This window comes from Cetorhinus maximus, chromosome 30 (assembly GCF_964194155.1).
Source record: "Cetorhinus maximus chromosome 30, sCetMax3.hap1.1, whole genome shotgun sequence".
Taxonomy (NCBI): Eukaryota; Metazoa; Chordata; class Chondrichthyes; order Lamniformes; family Cetorhinidae; genus Cetorhinus; species Cetorhinus maximus.
The window spans coordinates 17,276,784-17,297,514 of record NC_135908.1 but is presented as its reverse complement, the minus strand read 5'-3'; the positions used below and the strand labels follow the sequence as shown (position 1 = coordinate 17,297,514).

The window sequence follows — 20,731 nt, the reverse complement described above, 5'->3', positions numbered from 1 at the left end:
GCTCCAACAGCACTCAAGAAGCTCAATACCATCCAGGACAAAGCAGCCCACTTGATTGGTATGCAATCCACAAACATTCACTCCCTGCATCACCGACGCACATTGGCAGCAGAGTGTACCATCTACAAGATGCACTGCAGCTACTCACCAAGGCTCCTTCGACAACACCATCCAAACCAGTGACCTCTACCATTTAGAAGAACAAGGGTAGCAGATGCATAGGAACACCGCCATCTGCAAGTTCCCCTCCAAGAGACACATCATCCCTACTTGGAAATATATCGCCGTTCCTTCGCTGTCAGTGGGTCAAAATCCTGGAACTCCTTTCCTAACAGAACTGTGGATGTATCTACACCACATGGACTGCAGCGATTCAAGAAGGCAGCTCACCACCACCTTCTCAAGGGAAATTATGGATGGGCAACAAAAGCTGGCTTTGCCAACAATGCCCACGTCTTGTGAAAGAATAAATAAATGGTGCTATATAGATGTAAGCTGTGTTGGTGTTGTTTCTTTTTTAATTCTTTTCAGAGAGGATGTGAAATCCCTGGTTCTACCAGTTAACACATTAACAATGGGCTAAATCTATCATGGAGTGGCAATCACTGTCGGTTTGCCACTCCGTTCCTACTTACTTACCTTAGACTGGAGCTGCACATTTTTCACCTGGACCTCTGACCTGGGTCTCCTGAGAAATGTGCAGTGCAGCTGCTCCAGGGGTCCTTTCTGTGTCAGGGAAGTGAAGCTATGCCACCTTCTTAAGGGTCAGGAGGGTAGTCGGAGGTTTGGGGGTTAGTTGGGCAGTGGGGGGTAGTCAGGTGGGTGAAGGGTGTAGTCAGCGGGGTCAGAAGGGTAGTCAAGGGTGTGGGGCAGTAGGTATCGGGGCTAAGGGTGTAGTTGGGGGGGTGTCAGGAGCATAGTCGGGGGTAGGTATGGGGCAAGGGGGTAGTTGGGGGTGTCGGAGGTTAATCAGAAGGGTGTGTTGTGGGGTGAGGAGCATGGGCTCAGGAGGGGATGGGTTAATGGTCGGAGGTTGGGAGGGTGAGGGTAGTCAGGCATTAGGTGGGGGGAGGAGGATGTGGAGTTTTGTTGGGGGTTGGAGTTTAACGTGGATAAGTGTGAGGTTATCCATTTTGTTCGGAAGAATAAAAAGGCGACATTATTTAAATGGAGAGAAACTTCAGAATGCTTCAGTGCAGAGGGATCTGGGTGTCCTTGTGCATGAATCGCTGAAAGCTAGTATGTAAGTACAGCAGGTAATAAGGAAAGCAAATGGAATTTTGGCATTTAGGGAAGTGTTGTTGCAATTGTACAAGGCATTGGTGAGACCACACTCGGAGTACTGTGCACAGTTTTGGTCCCCTTACTTGAGGAAGGATGTAGTTGTATTGGAGGCGGTTCAGAGGAGGTTCACTAGATTGATTCCAAAGATGCAGGGCTCGTCTTATGAGGAGAGATTGAACAGTTTAGGCTAGAGTTTAGAAGGGTGAGAGGAGATCTAATTGAGGTATATAAGGTGCTAAAGGGGATAGACAAAGTAGACGTGGAGCAGGTGTTTCCCCTTGTGTGGCATTCTAGAACGAGAGGCCATAGTTTTAGGCTAAGGGGTGGCCGATTTAAATCAGAGATGAGGAGGAATTACTTTTCTCAAAGGGTGGTGAATCTGTGGAATTCACTACCTCAGAGTGCAGTGGATGCCGGGACGCTGAATAAATTTGAGGAGATAGACAGATTTTTAGTTAGTAACGGGGTTGAAAGGTTATGGGGAGAGGGCGGGAAATTGGGAGTTGAGGCCGAAATGAGATCAGCCACGATCGTATTGAATAGCGGGGCAGGCTCGAGGGGCTGAATGGCCTACTCCTGCTCCTAGTTCTTAGTTGGCGTGGCTATGGGGAGGAGAGGTAGTTGGGGCATTGGGTGACTAGTCGGAGGGGTCAGGCGGGGGGGGGGGGGGTGGGGGATATTAGGCCGTTGGTCAGGGGTCCAGTGTTGTCGTTACCCAGGAGTTAGAAGTGGTTTTAATCCTTCTAACTATTCCGGTAAGAGAGTCGGAACCATCAATTTAAATCGGGAGTGTGGGATGGTTCCAGATGCGGGGTAATTGCCCATCGGAAGTTTAAACTTCCCTCGCAGTTCCTAACCCCCCCCCCCCGCCCTCGCCGCTTTCCAGAAGATTCCGGGCCATTCAGATCATCCCAGCCGCCCGGAAGGCGCGTCTGCGCACGCGCAGTCCTGGACCGGAAGCCTCTGCCTCTGGGCGGTGTCGTCATTTCCTCCGTGTTGTCCGGCGACCGAGGCCTACTGAGCGTTAGCGGAGCCTGGAACTGTTCCTTCATCCATGCCACCCGGGGCTTCAGCAGCAGCAACAACAACAACAAGAGCAGGTTAGTCCCCGCTCCGAGGCGAGGCATAGCCAAATCCGTGGGCCCGTCCTGGCTCCCAGGGAGTCGAGTCCTCCCGCAAACGAGCAGTGCATACTCACTCAGTAACTGTGGGATCTTGCTGTGTGCATTGGGGGGGGGCGGGGGGGGGGGATGCTGTAGCTTTTGCCTCAGAGACCAGGGGCTGTTTCAATCCCAAATCCTTCTCTCTTTGCAGAGTAAAGTCATCGGCCCACGGTGGGGGCTGGCCAGAAGCCAGAAGCCAGGAGGATGACCACACAGGTAGAGCAATGAGTTCATCTTGGTGAAAGAAGCAAAGTGTCTTGCGTTCCACTGATTTGTACACTAACCTTTACCTTTCTGTTTCCAGTACAGTATCCTATTCAAGCAAGAGCATGGTGAGTAACTCTTAATATTCATATGAATGGACAAAAATACCCAGAGTTTTGAAGAAAATATATTTAACGTTTCAACACTATAACCATAACCTCTGTGCTAAAGGGGAGCCGAATGCTAAAAAATCAAATTCTGCACTAAACATACACTAAAAATGAAAAAAAAAACTTGCATTTATATCGCATCTTTCATGATTTATTTCCATACAATTCACACATATAATTTGCACACCATACAAATGATCGCGATCACAGCATTTAGGATAATTCAAATGCAGCAGTAGATATGGATTGTTTTTATCTGTTGGTAAGGGAGGGGAGGTTATAAACATTAGCTTGAAAGTTTAATGTTTCGAATCCAACATGACCAAACTCTCTCTCTGCAGATGCTGCTACACCTGAGTTTTTCCAGTACTTGTTGTTTTTATTTCAGACCTCCAGCATCTGTAGTATTTTGCTTATGTTTTAGCTTGAAGGTTGACTCCCCTCAAGGGTGAGAAACAGAGAGAGAGAGAGATGCAAGTCAGTCGAACCTTCACGTTATATACTGGGATACTTACTGTTAATTACCATAGATGAATTTACACATTCACAGAGAGAGAGTCCTGATTCAAACAGGAGAGCAAGAAGGGAGATTACCTTAGAGCATTTAAAAAAAATGTGAATGATATAAGAGACCAATAGTTAGATATTTACTAGTATATTGTCATTGAGAATATCTATCAAGGAGAATTTTTTCCACTTTAGACATGAACAAGAGTTTTGTTGAACAGGTTTGTATGTCCAGGGGTTTGAATTCCACACATCTGGGTTAGCATGTTTTATGGAATTATGCACAAAAGCAGTTTGTGGATTGATCAGATGTATATAAGAGGAATTTTTGATCTTGTGATATTCCAAAGTGCTTTGGAGCCAATGAAGTCCTTTGGAAGTTACTGTAGGAAAGGTTACAGTCAATTTGCATATAAGCTCCCACAAACAGAAATGTGGTGAGTATGTCATCAGTTTTAGTCATGTTGATTGAAGGATAATTACTGGCCAGGACATTGGGCTTTCCAATCAGAACACCCCTACCACCAACACACACACACACACACGCACCCCCCCCCCCTATAAGGTCATGCCTGTTGTACACAAAATCTCAATGTTAGCTTGCACAGGGACTGTATCTCAATCTGGCTGGATGTTCTGCTGTCCCTGGTGCACACCCTCCTACTCAATGTTTATTGATGACTTGCTTTTTGCTTTTGCTGATTCACACATCGCTGCTAACTCCTCAGCTTTTCATCGTCACATATCAGGCTTCTGAACTTCTCAGATGCTGCTTCTTTGGTTCAGAACTGCTTCCAGTTGGGAAGCAGCCATTTCTCATCGTCCAGGTCCAGGGAGGTTTGAACCGTTCTGCCTAGCCTTCGTGAACACAGAAACTCAAATAATCCACAGGTTAGATTGAAAGGTCTTGTGGCATAGTTTTGGACTATTGAACTGTGTTACACACTGCTGCTTTCGATACATATTAGGTTGGTTACAACAACAGTCGCTTGACAGTACAGCACTTGAATATTACTGAAAAGAGAGACCTATTGTCAAAGCTTTTTGCCTTGCACTCATCAGGACAAACACAAGAATCCCAAATTTCAGAGGATCACAACAATTTTATACTACTGGAGAAAAGTGTGCTGATTGGTTGGCAAATTGACTCTGATTGGCTAAGGTGTTGCCATGGAGAAAGCAATAGGGAACTATAGGCTCTCCCAACTCCCAGGTAATTCAAAAAATTGTGGCAGCACAAACTAATTTCTTAAAAGGTGTGCTTTTTGACCTTAATTGTTTCAAATAATCCATCAGTAAGACCTGACCGATATTAAGTTCTTATCAGCTATGTCATTGTTTTTCCAATTTTTTTTAAAGAATACTGGCACCTGGAGGAATCATCTGTCAAATATCCCAAAAAAAAGTAGATTCTGTTTTTTTTTAGAAAATGGATGTTTCCTGACTCTGCAATTCTAATAGGATTTTGTGATACTTTCAGCCATTTACTCCAACTAATAGATCAGAAAGATAAAGATTCACATTAACATGCAATAATGAGCCTCTGGTTCTTATTTCTTGAAAGCTCATGAAGACTCCATTTGGTCTGTGGCTTGGGGAAAGAGTGAGAAGGACGGCTCGGAGACTATAGTGACTGGATCACTGGATGACCTCGTTAAAGTCTGGAAATGGTGGGTGTAGAATATTTCAGCCCGTGGAACTTAAAATTTTGTTTTGGTTGCTGCAAATGCAAACTTCAGCATTCTTGGAGCAAATAGCATTGTGGTTTATTTTAAAAGAATACTGGCAGTATGGGTGTGACAAAAGTAGAATTTCTTTGTCTGGCTTGGTGCCTTTTCCTTTGATCTAGACCTGGGAACAACTGGCTGCAGCTCAGAACCTTCTACCAAACCTATGTCAGCACAGTGTTACAAACATTCATCGTTGCTGAACAGAGGAGTAAATAATTCAAATCAGAGTATTGCTGTGTGACTGGTTCAGTTTGTACATGACTGATGACTTTTTATTTTTGAATTCTCAGATATTCAAGGTTCTAGGTATCCCAGTAACTTTTATGGTTTCTGTTCCGGGGTGGTCAGTTTGAAATCCTTAGAAGGGAGAGGAATCAATTTAACATTTCCATGACAAACTTTAGAATATTATTATCTGTCATGTTGTGATATTTTGTATTGTCTAATAGGGGAGTTGGATAATAGGCTTTCTTCTGTAATTAGAAGTCAGTTTGCTTAGTTGCTTGTTTAATAAATTTGCTTGGTGCTTAAAACAAGGACTTGTGATGTTTTACCACCCCTAGGAGGTCTTAGATACTTCCAATAGTTGAAGTAAATTAACAAATGATTTTGTTTTTTCATTTCTTGGATATTTTCCTGAAAGCGAACCTAGAATTTAAGGCAAGGATAGACATTAGGATTCTTCCAAAAAAGTGAGAATTGAAATAATCTACTAAGTACAAAGATTAGATAAGATCCAAAAGTGTGTACAGCACAAATAGTTATTCTAATCTATTAATCTTACTATAAAACTTAAATATTTAGCCACTTCACAAACAGGCTGTCTAACACCAGTTTCTGTCATTTTTTTCTTAAAAATAGCCATTTGCAAAGTGCACAAATTTTAAGAAACTACAGTGTCGACAATCGTTCCCCAAATAAAACCATGGACAGAATTTTATGGACTCCCGTAGGTGGGTTTGCAGGCGGGAGGGCACTTGTAAAATTCTGTGGGTGACTTTCTTGCCACCTACCTCCCTGCCCCCAACCTTACCGTGATTTTATGGGTGGCGGGCGAGGCTTAGGGCTTGTCCCAATTGAGGGCCTTAGGGTTTATACGATACAAATTATATAGAATGCAAATATATACTATTCACTTTTTATGTTCTGTAGCAAACCTTTACATGCCTTCAGTTGATTTAAACAGTATTTTCTACGTCTATTTTAACCATGTGGAGATATCTTAAGCCACAGATGATAAAGCAATTTCCCCCTCCAACTCACTCAGCAATGCTACTTGAGCTCCGCTGGTAATATATACAAACGTTAGGCCTGTACATAACCTGATCTGTACACAATCTAATTGAATGGTGGAGCAAGCTTGAGGGGCTGAATGGCCTACCCTGGTTGCTAGCATATTTCAATTTGCAAAATTCTGTGACTAAACAGTCCCAACTCTGGATGACCTGAAGCTCTGAGTACTTGATGATTAGACCTTGTGATCTTGATGAGACATCTGCCAAGTAATACACTGCGTGTTACATGAAATAAAGCTGCTATTCTCCTAAAAGAACCTATAATCAGACTGACTAAGAATAACACCAAAACAGACTTTCTAGTAGACCTCTAGAGATATACAAGCAGCTGGTAACCTCCAGAGGAAGAAACAGGAGGAGAGCATTAGTCCCTTGAGCCTGTTCAATGAGATCGTGGCTGATCACGATCAAACTCCCAATTATCGTCTTTGCCTCAAGTCCCTTAACAATTTTGTTTAACAAAAACCCATCAATCTAAGATTTAAGATTAAAAATTGATCCAGCATCAATTGTCATTTGCAGAAGAGAACTCAATTCCACCAACCTTTGTGTGTAGAAGTTATTTCCTAATTTCACTCCTGAAACGTACAAGCTTAAGTTTTAAACCTAGTTCTAGAGGCCCCAACCAGTAGAAACAAATTCTCTCCATATACCCTATCTGTTCCCCTCATTATCTTAAACTTTGATTAATTCACCCCACCAACAGAGATTATCCTCTAATTGACTTTGTGGTTTGCCTGTTTTCCTATTTACAAATTTGAGCTTGTGCTTAAAGAGATACTGGTCACCTTTAGCAGCTGAATAACGAATTGTGCAGTGTGGGTTATTGGGCTGCTGTATACTTTGACTAGCCCTAAGCAGTATACAGGAAAACTAATATTCTTTGGTTTTGCTTGAGTTTCATGGATTTCCTTTGCTACAGGGCGGATGAGAAGCTCGAACTCCAGTGGGCTCTAGAGGGACACCAGCTAGGAGTCGTGTCAGTTGACATTAATCACACAGGCACCACTGCAGCCTCCAGTTCTCTGGATGCGCATATCCGCCTTTGGGATTTAGAGTCAGGCAAACAGATTAAGTCTTTGGATGCTGGGCCAGGTAATACATTTACAACCTATCTCAATAAATTACTGCTATTTACTTGTGTAACTAACGATGTATTAGTTGAATCGTAATGATTGAAATCAGCAAAAATAGCCTACGTATGAAACAATCTAGTGGATTTACTTGTGTAACTAACGATGCATTAGTTGAATTCTAATGATTGAAATCAGCAAAAATAGCCTACGTATGAAACAATCTAGTGGATTTGGGTATTATTGTGGATATCGTCTACAGCCACTCTTGGAATTGATTTAATACTGAAACTTGTCGGTTTATCCTATATGTCTGTACTTGACAGCACCCTCTGTAGTCATTTCAAGTCAATCCATTAGAGGTCAGCACATATCCAGTGTAAGGTCTGGGTTCGGTATGCCACCAGTGATAATACCCTGAGCAGATTACTGGATGCTATCCTGCAGAGTACTTCTGGTTTAAAGAGAAGAGAAACTTCGATTTAAAACAAATTAGTTCAAAAGCTGTTTGATGTTCTTAAATCTCAAAATGTGTGAAATTTTTCAGTGGGTGGGGGGCATAAAATGGAGGAATCAAAAGTTGTGAACCAAATAGGAAACACAGCCGATGAAACCTGATCAGTAAATGTTTAAAATCTCAATTAACATCAAACAATAGTCGTAAGAACCTACAGATTCTGTGAGGAATCAGAAATCGGTTCAGTATTCCCTGCAATAATCTGCAGAGTAAATCCCTTGTTTAAATTTGGGAGTTTTTAGCTGTAAAATTGGAGCTAATTCGCGGTTTGCCATGTAATCTTCACCTTTATACCACTGTGCAACCTGATCATGATGGGCCGGGTTAAACTCCATTGAGCCCTCAGTGAAACTTGAGAGAAATGAATGACTGGTTCTTTGTAACACTGGAGTTCAAATGTGTGAGGAAGGGGTAAGATCCATGACTGCCTTTCTATTTTTCCATGTTTGCCTTTGACTTGCTTTCTATTTTTATTTTTGGTTTTTTTTCTGCCACAGTCTGAGTTTACTGCTGTCCTGTTGCCCCCCTCCTATCTTGCTGTGCATCTCCTTGTCCCTGCCCCCTCGAACTTGTTGAAACTCTGCAGTTAGGTCTGTGGGATCGCCAAACCAAAATGTAGATTTTTCAGCTTTCTTTGCAATGAGCTTATTTTCCTTCAGAGATTTTTAATGCTGTGTGTTAACCAACTAATACTGTAGTTTTAATGAAGTCTTTTATTCTCTTTCAGTTGATGCTTGGTCAGTGGCCTTCTCTCCAGATGGCAAGTTTTTAGCAACAGGGAGCCACTTGGGAAAAGTTAATATCTTTGGCGTTGAAAGTGGAAAGAAAGAATCTTCCTTGGATACAAGAGGAAAATTCATCCTCAGTATTGCATATGTAAGTCAAACTAGAGGAGTAATTTTATTCACAGTTTTATATGTGTGCTGAGGGAGAACCGAACCTCTGGTAAAGAATGTGTTTGTGTTAGATTTAGGCCAACTAGATGTTCTCTTTGATTCAGCTTCAGTGGTTTCTCCTGTAAGTGGACCAGACATCCACTACAATCAGCAGGAGTTTACCTCCCAATGTCTAGTCATGTGATGGCATGATCAGGAGCTATTAATATTAAAAATCTGGTGTTATATGAACTGGTTGGACTCCATGACCTCACACCACACTCATGCGCACACTGTGGTAATCACCAGCCATACAACCCTCTGAAATGTCTCTGCTCCTCCTATTTAGGTATTTTGTTTCATCCATGATTTTCAGAGCTGGTCATTAATGGCTGTGTCTTGCTGCCTAGGCCTTAAATTCTGAAATGCCTCTGACTGCTCTCTGCTCCTTAAAATCGACATCTTTTCACCTGTCCTAATATCTCCTGATGTGGCTTGAAGCCAAATTTTGTTTGATAATACTGCCAGGAAACGCAGTGGGACAGTTGACCATGTTAAAGGTGCTATATAAATGCAAGTTGTTGCTTGATTTAATCGCTCGCCTGTAACCGCGTGACTTTCTCTAGTATTCTGGGAAAGAGGCTGATTAACACTTTAATGGAACGAGACCAGATAAGCATCAAACTGCTTCACTTCACAGTCAGTAAATGAGCCTAAGGAGTAACAGTTGTACTAAATCTTGCCTGCCTTCCTTAACCTGGCCCAACCTGAATGACCAATAGCAAATAGGCATGAGAAATTAGTGAAGCCACACCCCATGAACGAATAAAAAACACAAGCTTTTATCTGCTGGCTGGACAGGAAGTTAGCTGTTTGACCTCTGACCCTATCCCTTTTGCAGGGGTTGTCAAATAAAACTATTAAATAAAATTTGCTCTTGCAGAGAGCCAGCAGAGACATGACAGGCCAAATGGCCTCTATCTGTGCTGTAACCGTTCTGTGATTTCTTAAGTACTGTGCACTGTATTAAAGCTTGATATCGGATGGGGTTGAATGGAATTAACTAGCTTCAGTGAATCATAAACTGTTTGATTTTTAACACTTACCTATGTTTTGTGCCTAGTATACGTTGCTCTGTACAGAATGTGAGAACAGATGTGTAAATTGTTATTTTGTCGGGGTAGGGGGTGGAACCTATGTTGATTCACTTCATAGGACACAAATCTTGTGTTCACTGCAGAGTCCTGATGGGAAGTACCTCGCTAGCGGTGCTATAGATGGTATTATCAACATTTTTGATATTGCAACTGGAAAACTGCTGCATACGCTGGAAGGTAAAATAGTAGAGTTGTGTAGAAACGTTAAATAGAAACCAATTCACTGGTGCAGTGTGTAATCGCTGCACCAGTGCAGCTTGTTGGAACATGATGGAATACCCTCCACTTGCTTGGATGAGTGCAGCTCCAACAATATTCAAGAAGCTCAACACCCTGGGCAAAGCAGCCCACTTGATTGACACCCAATTCAACATCTTTAAACATTCGCTCCCTCTACCACCAACACACAGTGGCAGCAGTGTGTACCATCTACAAGATGCACTGTAGCAACTTGCCAAGCCTCCTTCAACAGCATCTTTCAAACCTGCAACCACTACCACTTAGAAGGACAAGGGCAACATATGCATGGGAACACCACCATCTACAAGTTCCCCTCCAAGCCCCACACCATCCTGACTCTTATCGCCATTCCTTCACGGGCCGCTGGGTCAAAATTCTGGAATTCCCTTCCTAACAGCACTGCGGGTGTTCCTACACCACGTGGTGGGCTGCAATAGTTCAAGAAGGCAGCTCATCACCACCTTGTCATGGTTAATTAGAGAAGGGCAGCATATGTTGGCCTTGTCAGCGACACCCACATTGGTCAGTTAGGTTGCGCCCACCATTTTTAAATAAAAAGAGCGAGAATTTAAAGGGGCCTCTCAGCTGTTAATATTCAGTTGGAGCTTCACAGCAACTTTGCTGCCTCGGACTCTCAAGCCCACAATCTTGTCTCACGACCCCACTGGGGGTCATGACCCATAGTTGGAAAGCCCTGAAATAAACTATCCTGACAATGACAACATCTACCCTGTCAAGCCCCCTCAGAATCTTGTACATTTCAATAAGATCACCCCCTCTCCCATTCTTCTAAACTCTAATGAATAAAGGCCTAACCTGTTTAGCCGTTCTTGATAAGTCAACCTCTTCATCCCAGGAATCAGCCTAGTGAATCTCCAATGCCAGTATATTCTTTCTTAAATAGTCTCCAGTGTTCCTGTGCCCTGCTGGATCTCCTTTCCTAACCTCCTCTTTGGTGCATTTCACCATTCACCTGGAGGATTTTGATTCAACCACAGCCCAGGCAGATAGCCCTCAATCTTTCATACAAACATACGAATAAGAAGCAGGAGTAGGCCATTCAGCCCCTTGAGCCTGCTCTGCTATTCAATCAGATCATGGCTGATCTGACAGTAACCTCAAATCTGCATCCCACCCACCCCTAATAACCTATCGCCCCCATCCTGACCAAGAATCTATCTAGTCTTGCCTTAAAAATATTCAAAGACGCTGCTTCCACCGCATTTTCAGGAAGAGAGTCTTTCAAAGACTCACGACCCTCTGAGAAAAAATTTCACGTCATCTCTGTTTTAAATGGGCGACCCCTTATTTTTAACAGTGAACCCTAGTTCTAGACTCTCCCACAAGAGAAAATATCCTCTCCACATCCACCCTGTCAAGATCCCTCAGGATCTTATATGTTCCAATCAAGTCACCTCTAACTCTTCTAAACTCCAGCGTATACAAGCCTAGTCTGTCCAACCTTTCCTCATAAGACAACCCGCCCATCCCAGGTATTAGTCTGGCAAACCTTCTCTCAACTGCTTCCAACACATTTACATCCTTTCTTAAATAAGGAGATCAATCTGTACACAGTACTCCAGATGTGGTCTCATTAGTGCACTGTATAACTGAAGCATAACCTCCCTACTTTTGCATTCAATTCCCCTTGCAATAAATGACATTCTATTAGCTCTCCTAATTACTTGCTGGACCTGCATACTATCTTTTTACGATTCATGCACTAAGACACCCAGATCCCTCTGATTCTCAGAACCTCTAAAGCATCCTATCTTATGTGACTGCTTTTCCTTGTTGTAGAATATTTGGAAATTAAATTATCTTCAAGTCCTCCGAATCTTTATTTTTTAAATCATTCAATTCTTTGACTTTCAGGTCACGCCAAGCCAATTCGATCTCTGACTTTCTCTCCAGACTCTCAACTTCTAATTACAGCCTCTGATGATGGTTACATCAAGATTTATGATGTGTAAGAGATGTTATTACAATTGTTTCATTTACTTGTTATAGATGAGGCTCCGGCAGCTCCGGTCCATTGCAGTTAATATAATTCATCTGATTCTCCCTATAGCCAACATGCCAGTCTTGCAGGTACCCTAAGCGGACACGGATCCTGGGTACTGAGTGTGGCTTTCTGCCCAGATGACACGCATTTTGTATCCAGGTAATTATGGATTGACTGTGGAATAAATGTTCTTAATTTTGAAATTCTATTTGAAACTCCCTGAGGCCTGAAATTATTTGGCTGGATACAAGCATACAAAGACTTAAGACCGAAATTCCCTTTCTGCTATTTCAATGGGGGCATCAACCAGTTTAAAATGAATGGGTCAGAGGAATTTCAGACTAGCTTTATTTGTACCCTATTATCCAATACTGTAGTTTCACGGCTCAAGTGTCCTACTGAATTCTAGAAATGTAATTTATAATGCTATTCAGCTGACCTAGAGTATAGTAAAGCTAACAAATCAGCTACATGACTGCAGTACAGCTTTTATTCTATAAACCTTGGTCTGATCCATGAGAGCAGTATTTGTTCATTTCTTTCCTTTTTGCCAACAGTTTCTGTGTGCTGTGGGGCAAGTTACCTGCCTAACACCAAGGGCAGCGAGGTGGCTTGCTTTCGAAACCTTTGCTAAATCCCGAATAAAACCAGTCTTTAGACAATGTGTGAAAACGACTGGGAGAAGGGTTGTGGTGGGTTGGTGGAGGGTGGGGGTGCAGGGCCAGGGTGAGACTCCAGCCATGAGAGGGAGAACTTGATCTGAAGTCAGGTCTTCTTCACACTAATATGACTAAGATCAGGAGTGGTGGAATGTGGGGGGGTGGGGGTGGTGGGGAAGTGTTTGTATGTGCGCACACTTGCCATTTCACAATGCCTAGGCTGTGCTCTATTTTTAACAGTTCTGCAGATGATTTTAGACTGCGTTCTGACCAAAGTAATTTCAATTGAAAGGTAAATGTGCGAAAATGCAATGCTGCCCATTGTATTTATTTTTGTTCACTTTATAATCGGGGTGCTGACTTATAGAATCTTACAGCACTGGAGGCCATTCGACCCGACATGCCTGTCCTGGCTCTTTAAAAGAACTAAGCAATAATTCTGACTCTGCGGTTCCCATAGCCCTGCAGATGATTCTACTTCTTTTGAGTTAAAGAAAAGTATTGTTTGTAACCAGCTGCTTCTATTTCTGCATCAGCTCTTCTGACAAAAGTGTAAAGGTTTGGGGTGCTGGCTCAAGAAGTTGTGTGCATACATTCTTCGATCATTTGGATCAGGTAAACTATCATTTCAATCTGCCAGTGAACAGTTTCAGCCACATTGAGTACTAAATGTTGTAGTTCTGTCAGCTTGCTATTTTATAATGCCTCACTAAATAGATCTTTTAAGTAAAAGCATTTTGCATTTCCAAACAGGTCTGGGGTGCCAAGTACAACGGGAATGGATCCAAGATAGTCTCTGTTGCAGATGATCGTGAAATCCATATTTATGACTGTCCCATCTGAAGTTTTCTCACACTATTCCTAATATAAACCTGCTTCCAAAGTTCTTCATTCACAAGTACAGACTGGTGCCTCTGGGAATGTGTAAAAGCCAATAACCTGCTTTTTATGATGACTGAAATCTGCAGTATATTGTGAAACCAAAGGAGCTATCATGAAGTCTTGTTTGGATTAGATAAACAATTCCAGGTTTCATTTTAATTTGGTGTATTTGGCTTTTCCCATCTAAGGAACTTATATTGTATTTGAGCTTATGTTGTACCCCTTGTGTAAGGTGTATTTTTGGTTCTATTTTTAATAACTAAAATAAACCTGGTTTTATAAATGTGGTTGTTACCTGATTTGATGCAAATGCGGTGGTGCACTGATAGAAACATTAGCTGATGAGCTGCTTTAGACTGTTACAAGGATGAATTTGTCAATGCCACTGTGTTCTTGGGCTGAAACTTTGATTATTTGCAGAAAACTAATTGTTGGCACTGCCATTTGAATCCAACCTAAAGACCATCGTGATAATCTGTAATGTTAGTTCCCCACATTGAAGATTTTACCCACTCCTTTCTTTAGCAGCTCTCCTCCCATCCATACGCTGCAGTGTCTTCTAATACAACTTTGTTTCTTCATCAAAGTCAGTAATATATATTGAAAAGCTAAGGTCCCCATACATACCACTGGGGAACACCGCTTGTCACATCTTGCCAATCAGGGAGAAAACCTTTTATCCTGTCTCTCTGCTGCCTAGCAAATTACCAATCCATGTCACAAGGTTACCTTCAATTCCATGCACTTTCATTTTTGTTAATCTCTTATGTGGAGCTTTATTCAATGCTCTCTGGTAGGCGACATAGAAATAGATATGGACAGGTTAGGTGAATGGGCCAAAATTTGGCAGATGGAGTTTAACGTGGATAAGTGTGAGGTTATCCGTTTTGGTCGGAAGAATAAAAAGGCGACTTATTTAAATGGAAAGAAACTTCAGAATGCTTCAGTGCAGAAGGATCTGGGTGTCCTTGTGCACGAATCGCTGAAAGCTAGTATGCAGGTACAGCAAGTAATAAGGAAGGCAAATGGAATTTTGGCATTTATTGCTAAAGAAATAAAGTATAAAAATAGGGAAGTGTTGCAATTGTACAAGGCATTGGTGAGACCACACTCGGAGTACTGTGCACAGTTTTGGTCCCCTTACTTGAGGAAGGATGTAGTTGCATTGGAGGTGGTTCAGAGGAGGTTCACTAGATTGATTCCAAAGATGCAGTGCTTGTCTTATGAGGAGAGATTGAGCAGTTTAGGCCTATACTCGCTAGAGTTTAGAAGGATGAGAGGAGATCTAATTGAGGTATATGAGATGCTAATAGGGATAGACAAAGTAGATGTGGAGCAGGTGTTTCCCCTTGTGGGGCATTCTAGAATGAGAGGTCATAGTGTTAGGCTAAGGGGTGTAGATTTAAATCAGAGATGAGGAGGAATTACTTTTCTCAAAGGATCGTGAGTCTGGAATTCACTACCTCAGAGTGCAGTGGATGCCGGGACGCTGAATAAATTTGAGGAGATAAACAGATTTTTAGTTAGTAACGGGTTGAAAGGTTATGGGGAGAGGGCAGGAAATTGGAGTTGAGGCTGAAATGAGATCAGCCATGATCGTATTGAATGGCAGGGCAGGCTCGAGGGGCTGAATTGCCTACTCTTGCTCCTAGTTCTTGTGTAATATCCCTTGTATAGATGCTCCCCTATCTAAAAAGATAGTTCCTTCAATAAAATCAACTAGATTAGTCAAACCTGACACATCTTTCATAAATTCATGCTGACTTCCATCAGTCAACTGATATCTGCCCAAGTGCTCACTCCCCCTGATAATTCCAGCAACTTCTGCATAATTAATGTTAAACTGACAGGTCTTTCATTACCACTTCATCCCTTCTATTTTCAAAATGAAGTGACATTTGCAATTTCCTAACCCAAAGGCACAATTCGTGAACCAGATAATTTTGAAAATTATGATTAATGCTGATCTCAACACCATGGAGTGGCAACCATCAGGTCCTGCGGATTTGACTATTTTAACTCCCATTTTCTCGATAACCATTTCTAAAAATATATTAAATCAACTAACCTTCCCCTCTCGACTCACTTTTATCATTCCTTGCACTGAAAACCTTAAAGTATTAACAAGTTTTCCATTTCCTTGAGCTTTTTAATCTCCCCTGCACCTGCTTTAATGGGTCATTTTTAAATTCATTCATGGGATATAGGTATCACTGGCAAGGCCAGAATTTATTGCCCATCCCTAGTTGCTGGCTGAACTGCTGCAGTTTGTGCTGAAGATGCACCCCCAGTACTATTGGAAGAGAGTTCCAGGATTTTGACCCAGCCGTAATGAAGGAACAACAATATATTTTGAAGTCTGTTTATATCAGAGTGTAACTTGGAGAGGAGCTTGGAAGTGGTGGAGTTCCCATGCACCTTCTAGATGGTAGAAGTGCTATCAAAGATGCCTTGGCAAATTGCTGCAGTGCATCTAGTAGATAGTATACAGTGCTTCAGTGGCGGAGGGAATGAATGTTAAAGGTAGTGGGTGGGCTGCCAGCCAAGCAGGCTGTATTATCCTGGACAGTGTTCAGCTTGAGTGCTGTTGGAGGTGCATGCAACAAGGCAAATGGAAAGTATTCCATCACACTCCTAACTTGTGCCTTGTAACTCTTGTAGAGTTAAAACAATTAACTAAATTAACAAAAACAAGGGATAAATCAAGCACAGCCCCTAAGTCAGGTCAGCTGAAAAATCAAGGAAAAACTTTAAAGGAACCTTACAAACATCAAACCAAAATGTGATTAAAGGGGTCAACAAACCACCCCGCGGTGCCCACCGGGACTTGTGCCTTGTAGATGGCTTTGGGGAGTCAGGCTGATAAGTAGCTTAGAAATTAGTCATTGTGGAGCAAAACTAGTTCCCTGAACTATCCTCCCTCATGGATTGTGACTCATTCTAGGTGATTTTGGTCTCAACTCATCTTGCCTTCTCTCTGAATTCTATACTGTCTCCGGTCCTATCTTTTCCCTGCATTTAACTCTACTACCATTATTCATAGCCACTTCTCAAACGTCATCTTATGTGGCCTCCCTATTCTCAATCACGATTGATTAGTTCTTGGTATCTGTCATCACCAACATCCTTTTAAGTCCATTCTAAACCCATTTCTGTCTTTGGGGAAAAATGCTTGGAGGAACTGTCAACTTGCAAACTGCTAATTTCCTCACCTTTTGCCTTCTGTTCATGACGATACTTCTGCAACTCCATTTACTCAGGCAGTGTCACACCTTCTCCTTGTTCCCAGTAAAATCTTTGTTTTTCCATCCTATGCATTGTTTCTGGTATGACATTTGTACTTCAAGTACAAGGAATGTAAACTTGTATATGTGTGGCCAACCATCACCAATTTTAGCTGGTTTACATCAAGCACTATTGAGCTTCATTCGCCTCTGCTTTTAAAAAAAACACCACTTTGATCAGGAAAAGCAAGATAACCCCTCTCCATCCCAGTGTCAGGAACACAGGGATATCTTTGTTAAGATTAAGACCATCCATTCAGCTTGTACATTTCCAGCCAAGCCTCACTCAAGGCACAATACCCTAACCCTTATCCTATATCTGTCTAATTTCCCTTGTATCTGTACTCATGTGGACAAGCTGGGCATAGAGAGAATAAGATGGGCTAATCCTACTAAACATATGATCATCTAACTTGCATTCCTTGTTGCTATGCTAGCTGCCACTTCCCTCAAATACTAATCCCCATCCTTTGCAAAACCATCTGCTCTTGCAAATTAGCACCCCACCTCCAAAGTCCATATTCATGCCAATCTTTCCTGCTACTCCAGAATCTCCTACAATCAGATTTGTATCTGTCACAGTGCTGAAACAGCATTAAAGTTGTAAATGACATCCTCCATTGACTTACGGTGGGTGTTTTTTTTCCCCTCATTCACTCTGCAGTTTGATAACGTTGATGACATAATTTCCCTCCAGCACCAAGGGAGGACTTATCTAATTGTAGCTGCAGCATCTCTAGAAATAGATTCCCTTCCCTGTACTGTTATCATTGCCTCTGGTGTACTCCAAGGATCTAACAATAGTCCCCACTTCATCAACACCATTTGACATGGGATTAGCTTCCATATCTGCAAGGTCAGTGTCCAACTCTTGTTTCTCCACTACCACCATTGTGCTACCAGACACCTGTGTTATCCAGTCTTGAATGAAATGTTTTTTTCCAAGTTAAATATTGAGCCATCAGCTTCAGCCCATACTATAAATTCCGTATCTTTGCCATTGATTCCACCTCCTTCCCCAGCCAGTCTCAGGTTGAATCGGACTGTTGGCATTCAATTCCAAGTTGATTTCCAATCCTACATCCTCACTGTTGGATTCCTATGACATGGAACAGAAACCCAACACACTATGTATTTTAAAACTTTATCCTTATTGCTATTTCATATTTTTAAACTGGACTTTCCTGCTGAACAAAGACAATTGAGATGGTTGATTTTCTGTCTGGGAAGTCCCCAGCAGTCTCCAGAACAAAAGAATTCTCCTCAGTTTTGAGAATGTTTCACCTTGTTATGCCTAAGGAGCTATTAATGGACAACCTGGGACTGTTCAGACCAGTTTCAAAGGGAGCTACAAGAAGGTAATTTGCATTTGATAAGTCAATCTTGCTAGCGGAGTTAGTGGGTCTACTATTGGCATTCCAAACACTAGATCCTCAATACAGATGATACCACTTTCAACCCATAATTGCTGAGATATTATCAGTCCTGAAAACAAAGCCAAATTCCAGACCCTAAACAAACATCCTTTGTTGCTAAGTCATTGTAGAGAAGGTCACATGACCCAAGACTTTGGCCTTTGGAACAGTTCAATATTACATTTCTGGCCTGCACAGTTTGCTGTTTTAGCATCTGACTGGCAAGCCACAAAGAAGCCAGCTCTGTCCAGACAGGACAACTGGTCCATCTAACCTGACTGATAGAAAATTTTGAACCATTGCCCACAGAACCAACTCAACCTGTGTGCCTACTTCATCTTGTGACAACACCGCCACTGGACAGCAAATCTTACAATACCGGTCTCCAGCCAGCCTAACTCAAAACGCCTAAGTGAAAGAGTTCCTCATTGGACTCGGACTTTGGAACTCACGTGAACCAATACTCTATTTTTTCTGTGAACCTTGCTGTGGAATACTATTAAAATTGGATCTCACGAAAACCAAGGGGTTTGAAAAAAAATCTGCTTATTCTTTAAAAACTAATTCAAAACACATTCTGTTTACAGACAGGTAGTAAGAGGAAAACCCTCCTGTCCTAACATCACCATCACAAAAACCACCTATCTATTTGTGTAACATCACTCATCCACTGTCCCTGCCTCAGTGCTTCCTGCTCTCATTTACGCCTTTATCACCTTTAGGCTTGACAGTTCCGATGGGGTCTCATCTTCCACCCTTTGAACTTGAGCTCATCCAAAACACTGCTGCCCATATCTTATCTTACACCAAGTTCTGCTCATCCATTACCCCTCTCCTTCCTGACCTACATCCTGGTTCACAGAACTTCCGATTTAAAATCTCATTCTATTGAACAAATCTCTTCACAGTCACACACTTCCTTAACTTTGAATCTCCTGACCTGAAAAGCTCTCCCCCACAAACTCTATTCCAACTCTGGCCACTTTGTGCAACCCCCACCCCCTTTGGTGACCATATTCAGCTATTGCAGACCTCACATTCTTGAATACTTCATCTTTCCTACCTTAAAGGCTCCTTTAAACCCACCTCTTCGATCCCTCGCAGTCTATCTTTAGCAGCTATTTTCTCACTGATTACACCTCTGTGAATCACCTTGGAATATTTTTTCTACATTAAACGTGCTAGATAAATGCAATTCAAAAATAGAAAATGCTAGAAAAACTCAACAGGTCTGGCAGCGTCTGTGGAGAGAGAACAGTTAACATTTCAAGTCCGTATGACTTTTTCATTGCTAAAGAGAAATAGAAATGTGATGGAATTTAAACTGTTTAAGGGGGGTGGAGCAGGCGAAACAAGATAGGTCAGCGATAGGTGGAGGCTAAGGGGACATTGACAAAGATGTCATGGACAAGGATTAAAAAAATGAATAAACAAATTAAATAAATTTTAAAAATGGAAAAAGGTTTAAAAAAGGGGTTTAGAGGAGAGAGTTCATGGTCTGAAGTTGTTGAACTCAACGTTAAGTCCAGAAGGCTGTAAAGTGCCTAATTGGAAGATGAGGTACTGTTCCTCCAGTTTGAGATGGGCTTCGGTGGAACATTGCAGCAGGCCAAGAATGACATGTGGGCATGAGAGCAGGATGGTTTAGCCATGCAATTTCAGTTCAAACCCTTGACGATCAGAGCATTAGTCTGATTTTATGCTGACAAATTTTATGCTCTTACAATTTAAATTGTGTCTGTCATAGATTTTTAATCATTTATGGCATTCTGAAATGCACTTGATGCCAAATACTGAAATGTGATTGACAGTTCTTACACAGGATTTTCTGCAGTGTTACACAGAAATCTGCGTGATTGCAAACGTTCTCACCTTGCATCAGCTGTATTCTGGTATTCATTAAATAGACAACTACATCACATACTGCATACTTTTTCCAGTCTGTGCACTTAACTATTCCAATGTTCTCTTGGCTGGCCTCTCTTCTTTCAAAATTCTGTTGCCCATATCCACACCAATTCCTGTTCACCCATCATCCATGTACTCACTGACCTACATTGGTTTCTGGGTCACCACCACCACATGCTACAAGCTCCCACAATGTGGGAATGATCAAGTAATGTGTTTCTGTGATGTTGATTGAGGGATAAATATTGGCCAAAACATTGGGAGAATTCCCTGCTCTCTTTTTAAATCATGCCACGAGATCTTTTACACCCACCTGAGTGTGTAAACAGGGCCTCACTTAAACATACACTTGCTTCTGACTGA

The 20,731-nt window shown here is 42.0% G+C and overlaps 1 protein-coding gene across 2 annotated transcripts; it reads left to right on the top strand.

Moving 5' to 3' along the window:
* Positions 1-2,234: 2,234 nt before the first annotated feature.
* Positions 2,235-14,044, top strand: skic8 (SKI8 subunit of superkiller complex). 2 transcript variants are annotated; one of them, XM_078532522.1, is made up of 11 exons: positions 2,235-2,384; positions 2,599-2,663; positions 2,752-2,779; positions 4,893-4,998; positions 7,276-7,448; positions 8,671-8,819; positions 10,059-10,152; positions 12,091-12,184; positions 12,287-12,379; positions 13,416-13,494; positions 13,633-14,044. In XM_078532522.1, the coding sequence occupies exons 2-11, from the start codon at positions 2,652-2,654 to the stop codon at positions 13,720-13,722; spliced, it is 918 nt and encodes a 305-aa protein (XP_078388648.1). In that variant the 5' UTR covers positions 2,235-2,384; positions 2,599-2,651; the 3' UTR covers positions 13,723-14,044. The 2 variants fall into 2 exon arrangements, with proteins under 2 accessions (XP_078388648.1, XP_078388649.1); XM_078532523.1 differs by lacking the exon at positions 13,416-13,494 and having other exon boundaries at positions 2,266-2,384.
* Positions 14,045-20,731: the final 6,687 nt, after the last annotated feature.

Excerpts from the sequence above, each read along its gene's own strand:
- skic8 (XM_078532522.1), top strand. Across the intron at positions 12,380-13,415 it reads GACACGCATTTTGTATCCAG|CTCTTCTGACAAAAGTGTAA; the intron begins GTAATTATGGAT and ends TTTCTGCATCAG. Across the intron at positions 13,495-13,632 it reads TCTTCGATCATTTGGATCAG|GTCTGGGGTGCCAAGTACAA; the intron begins GTAAACTATCAT and ends ATTTCCAAACAG.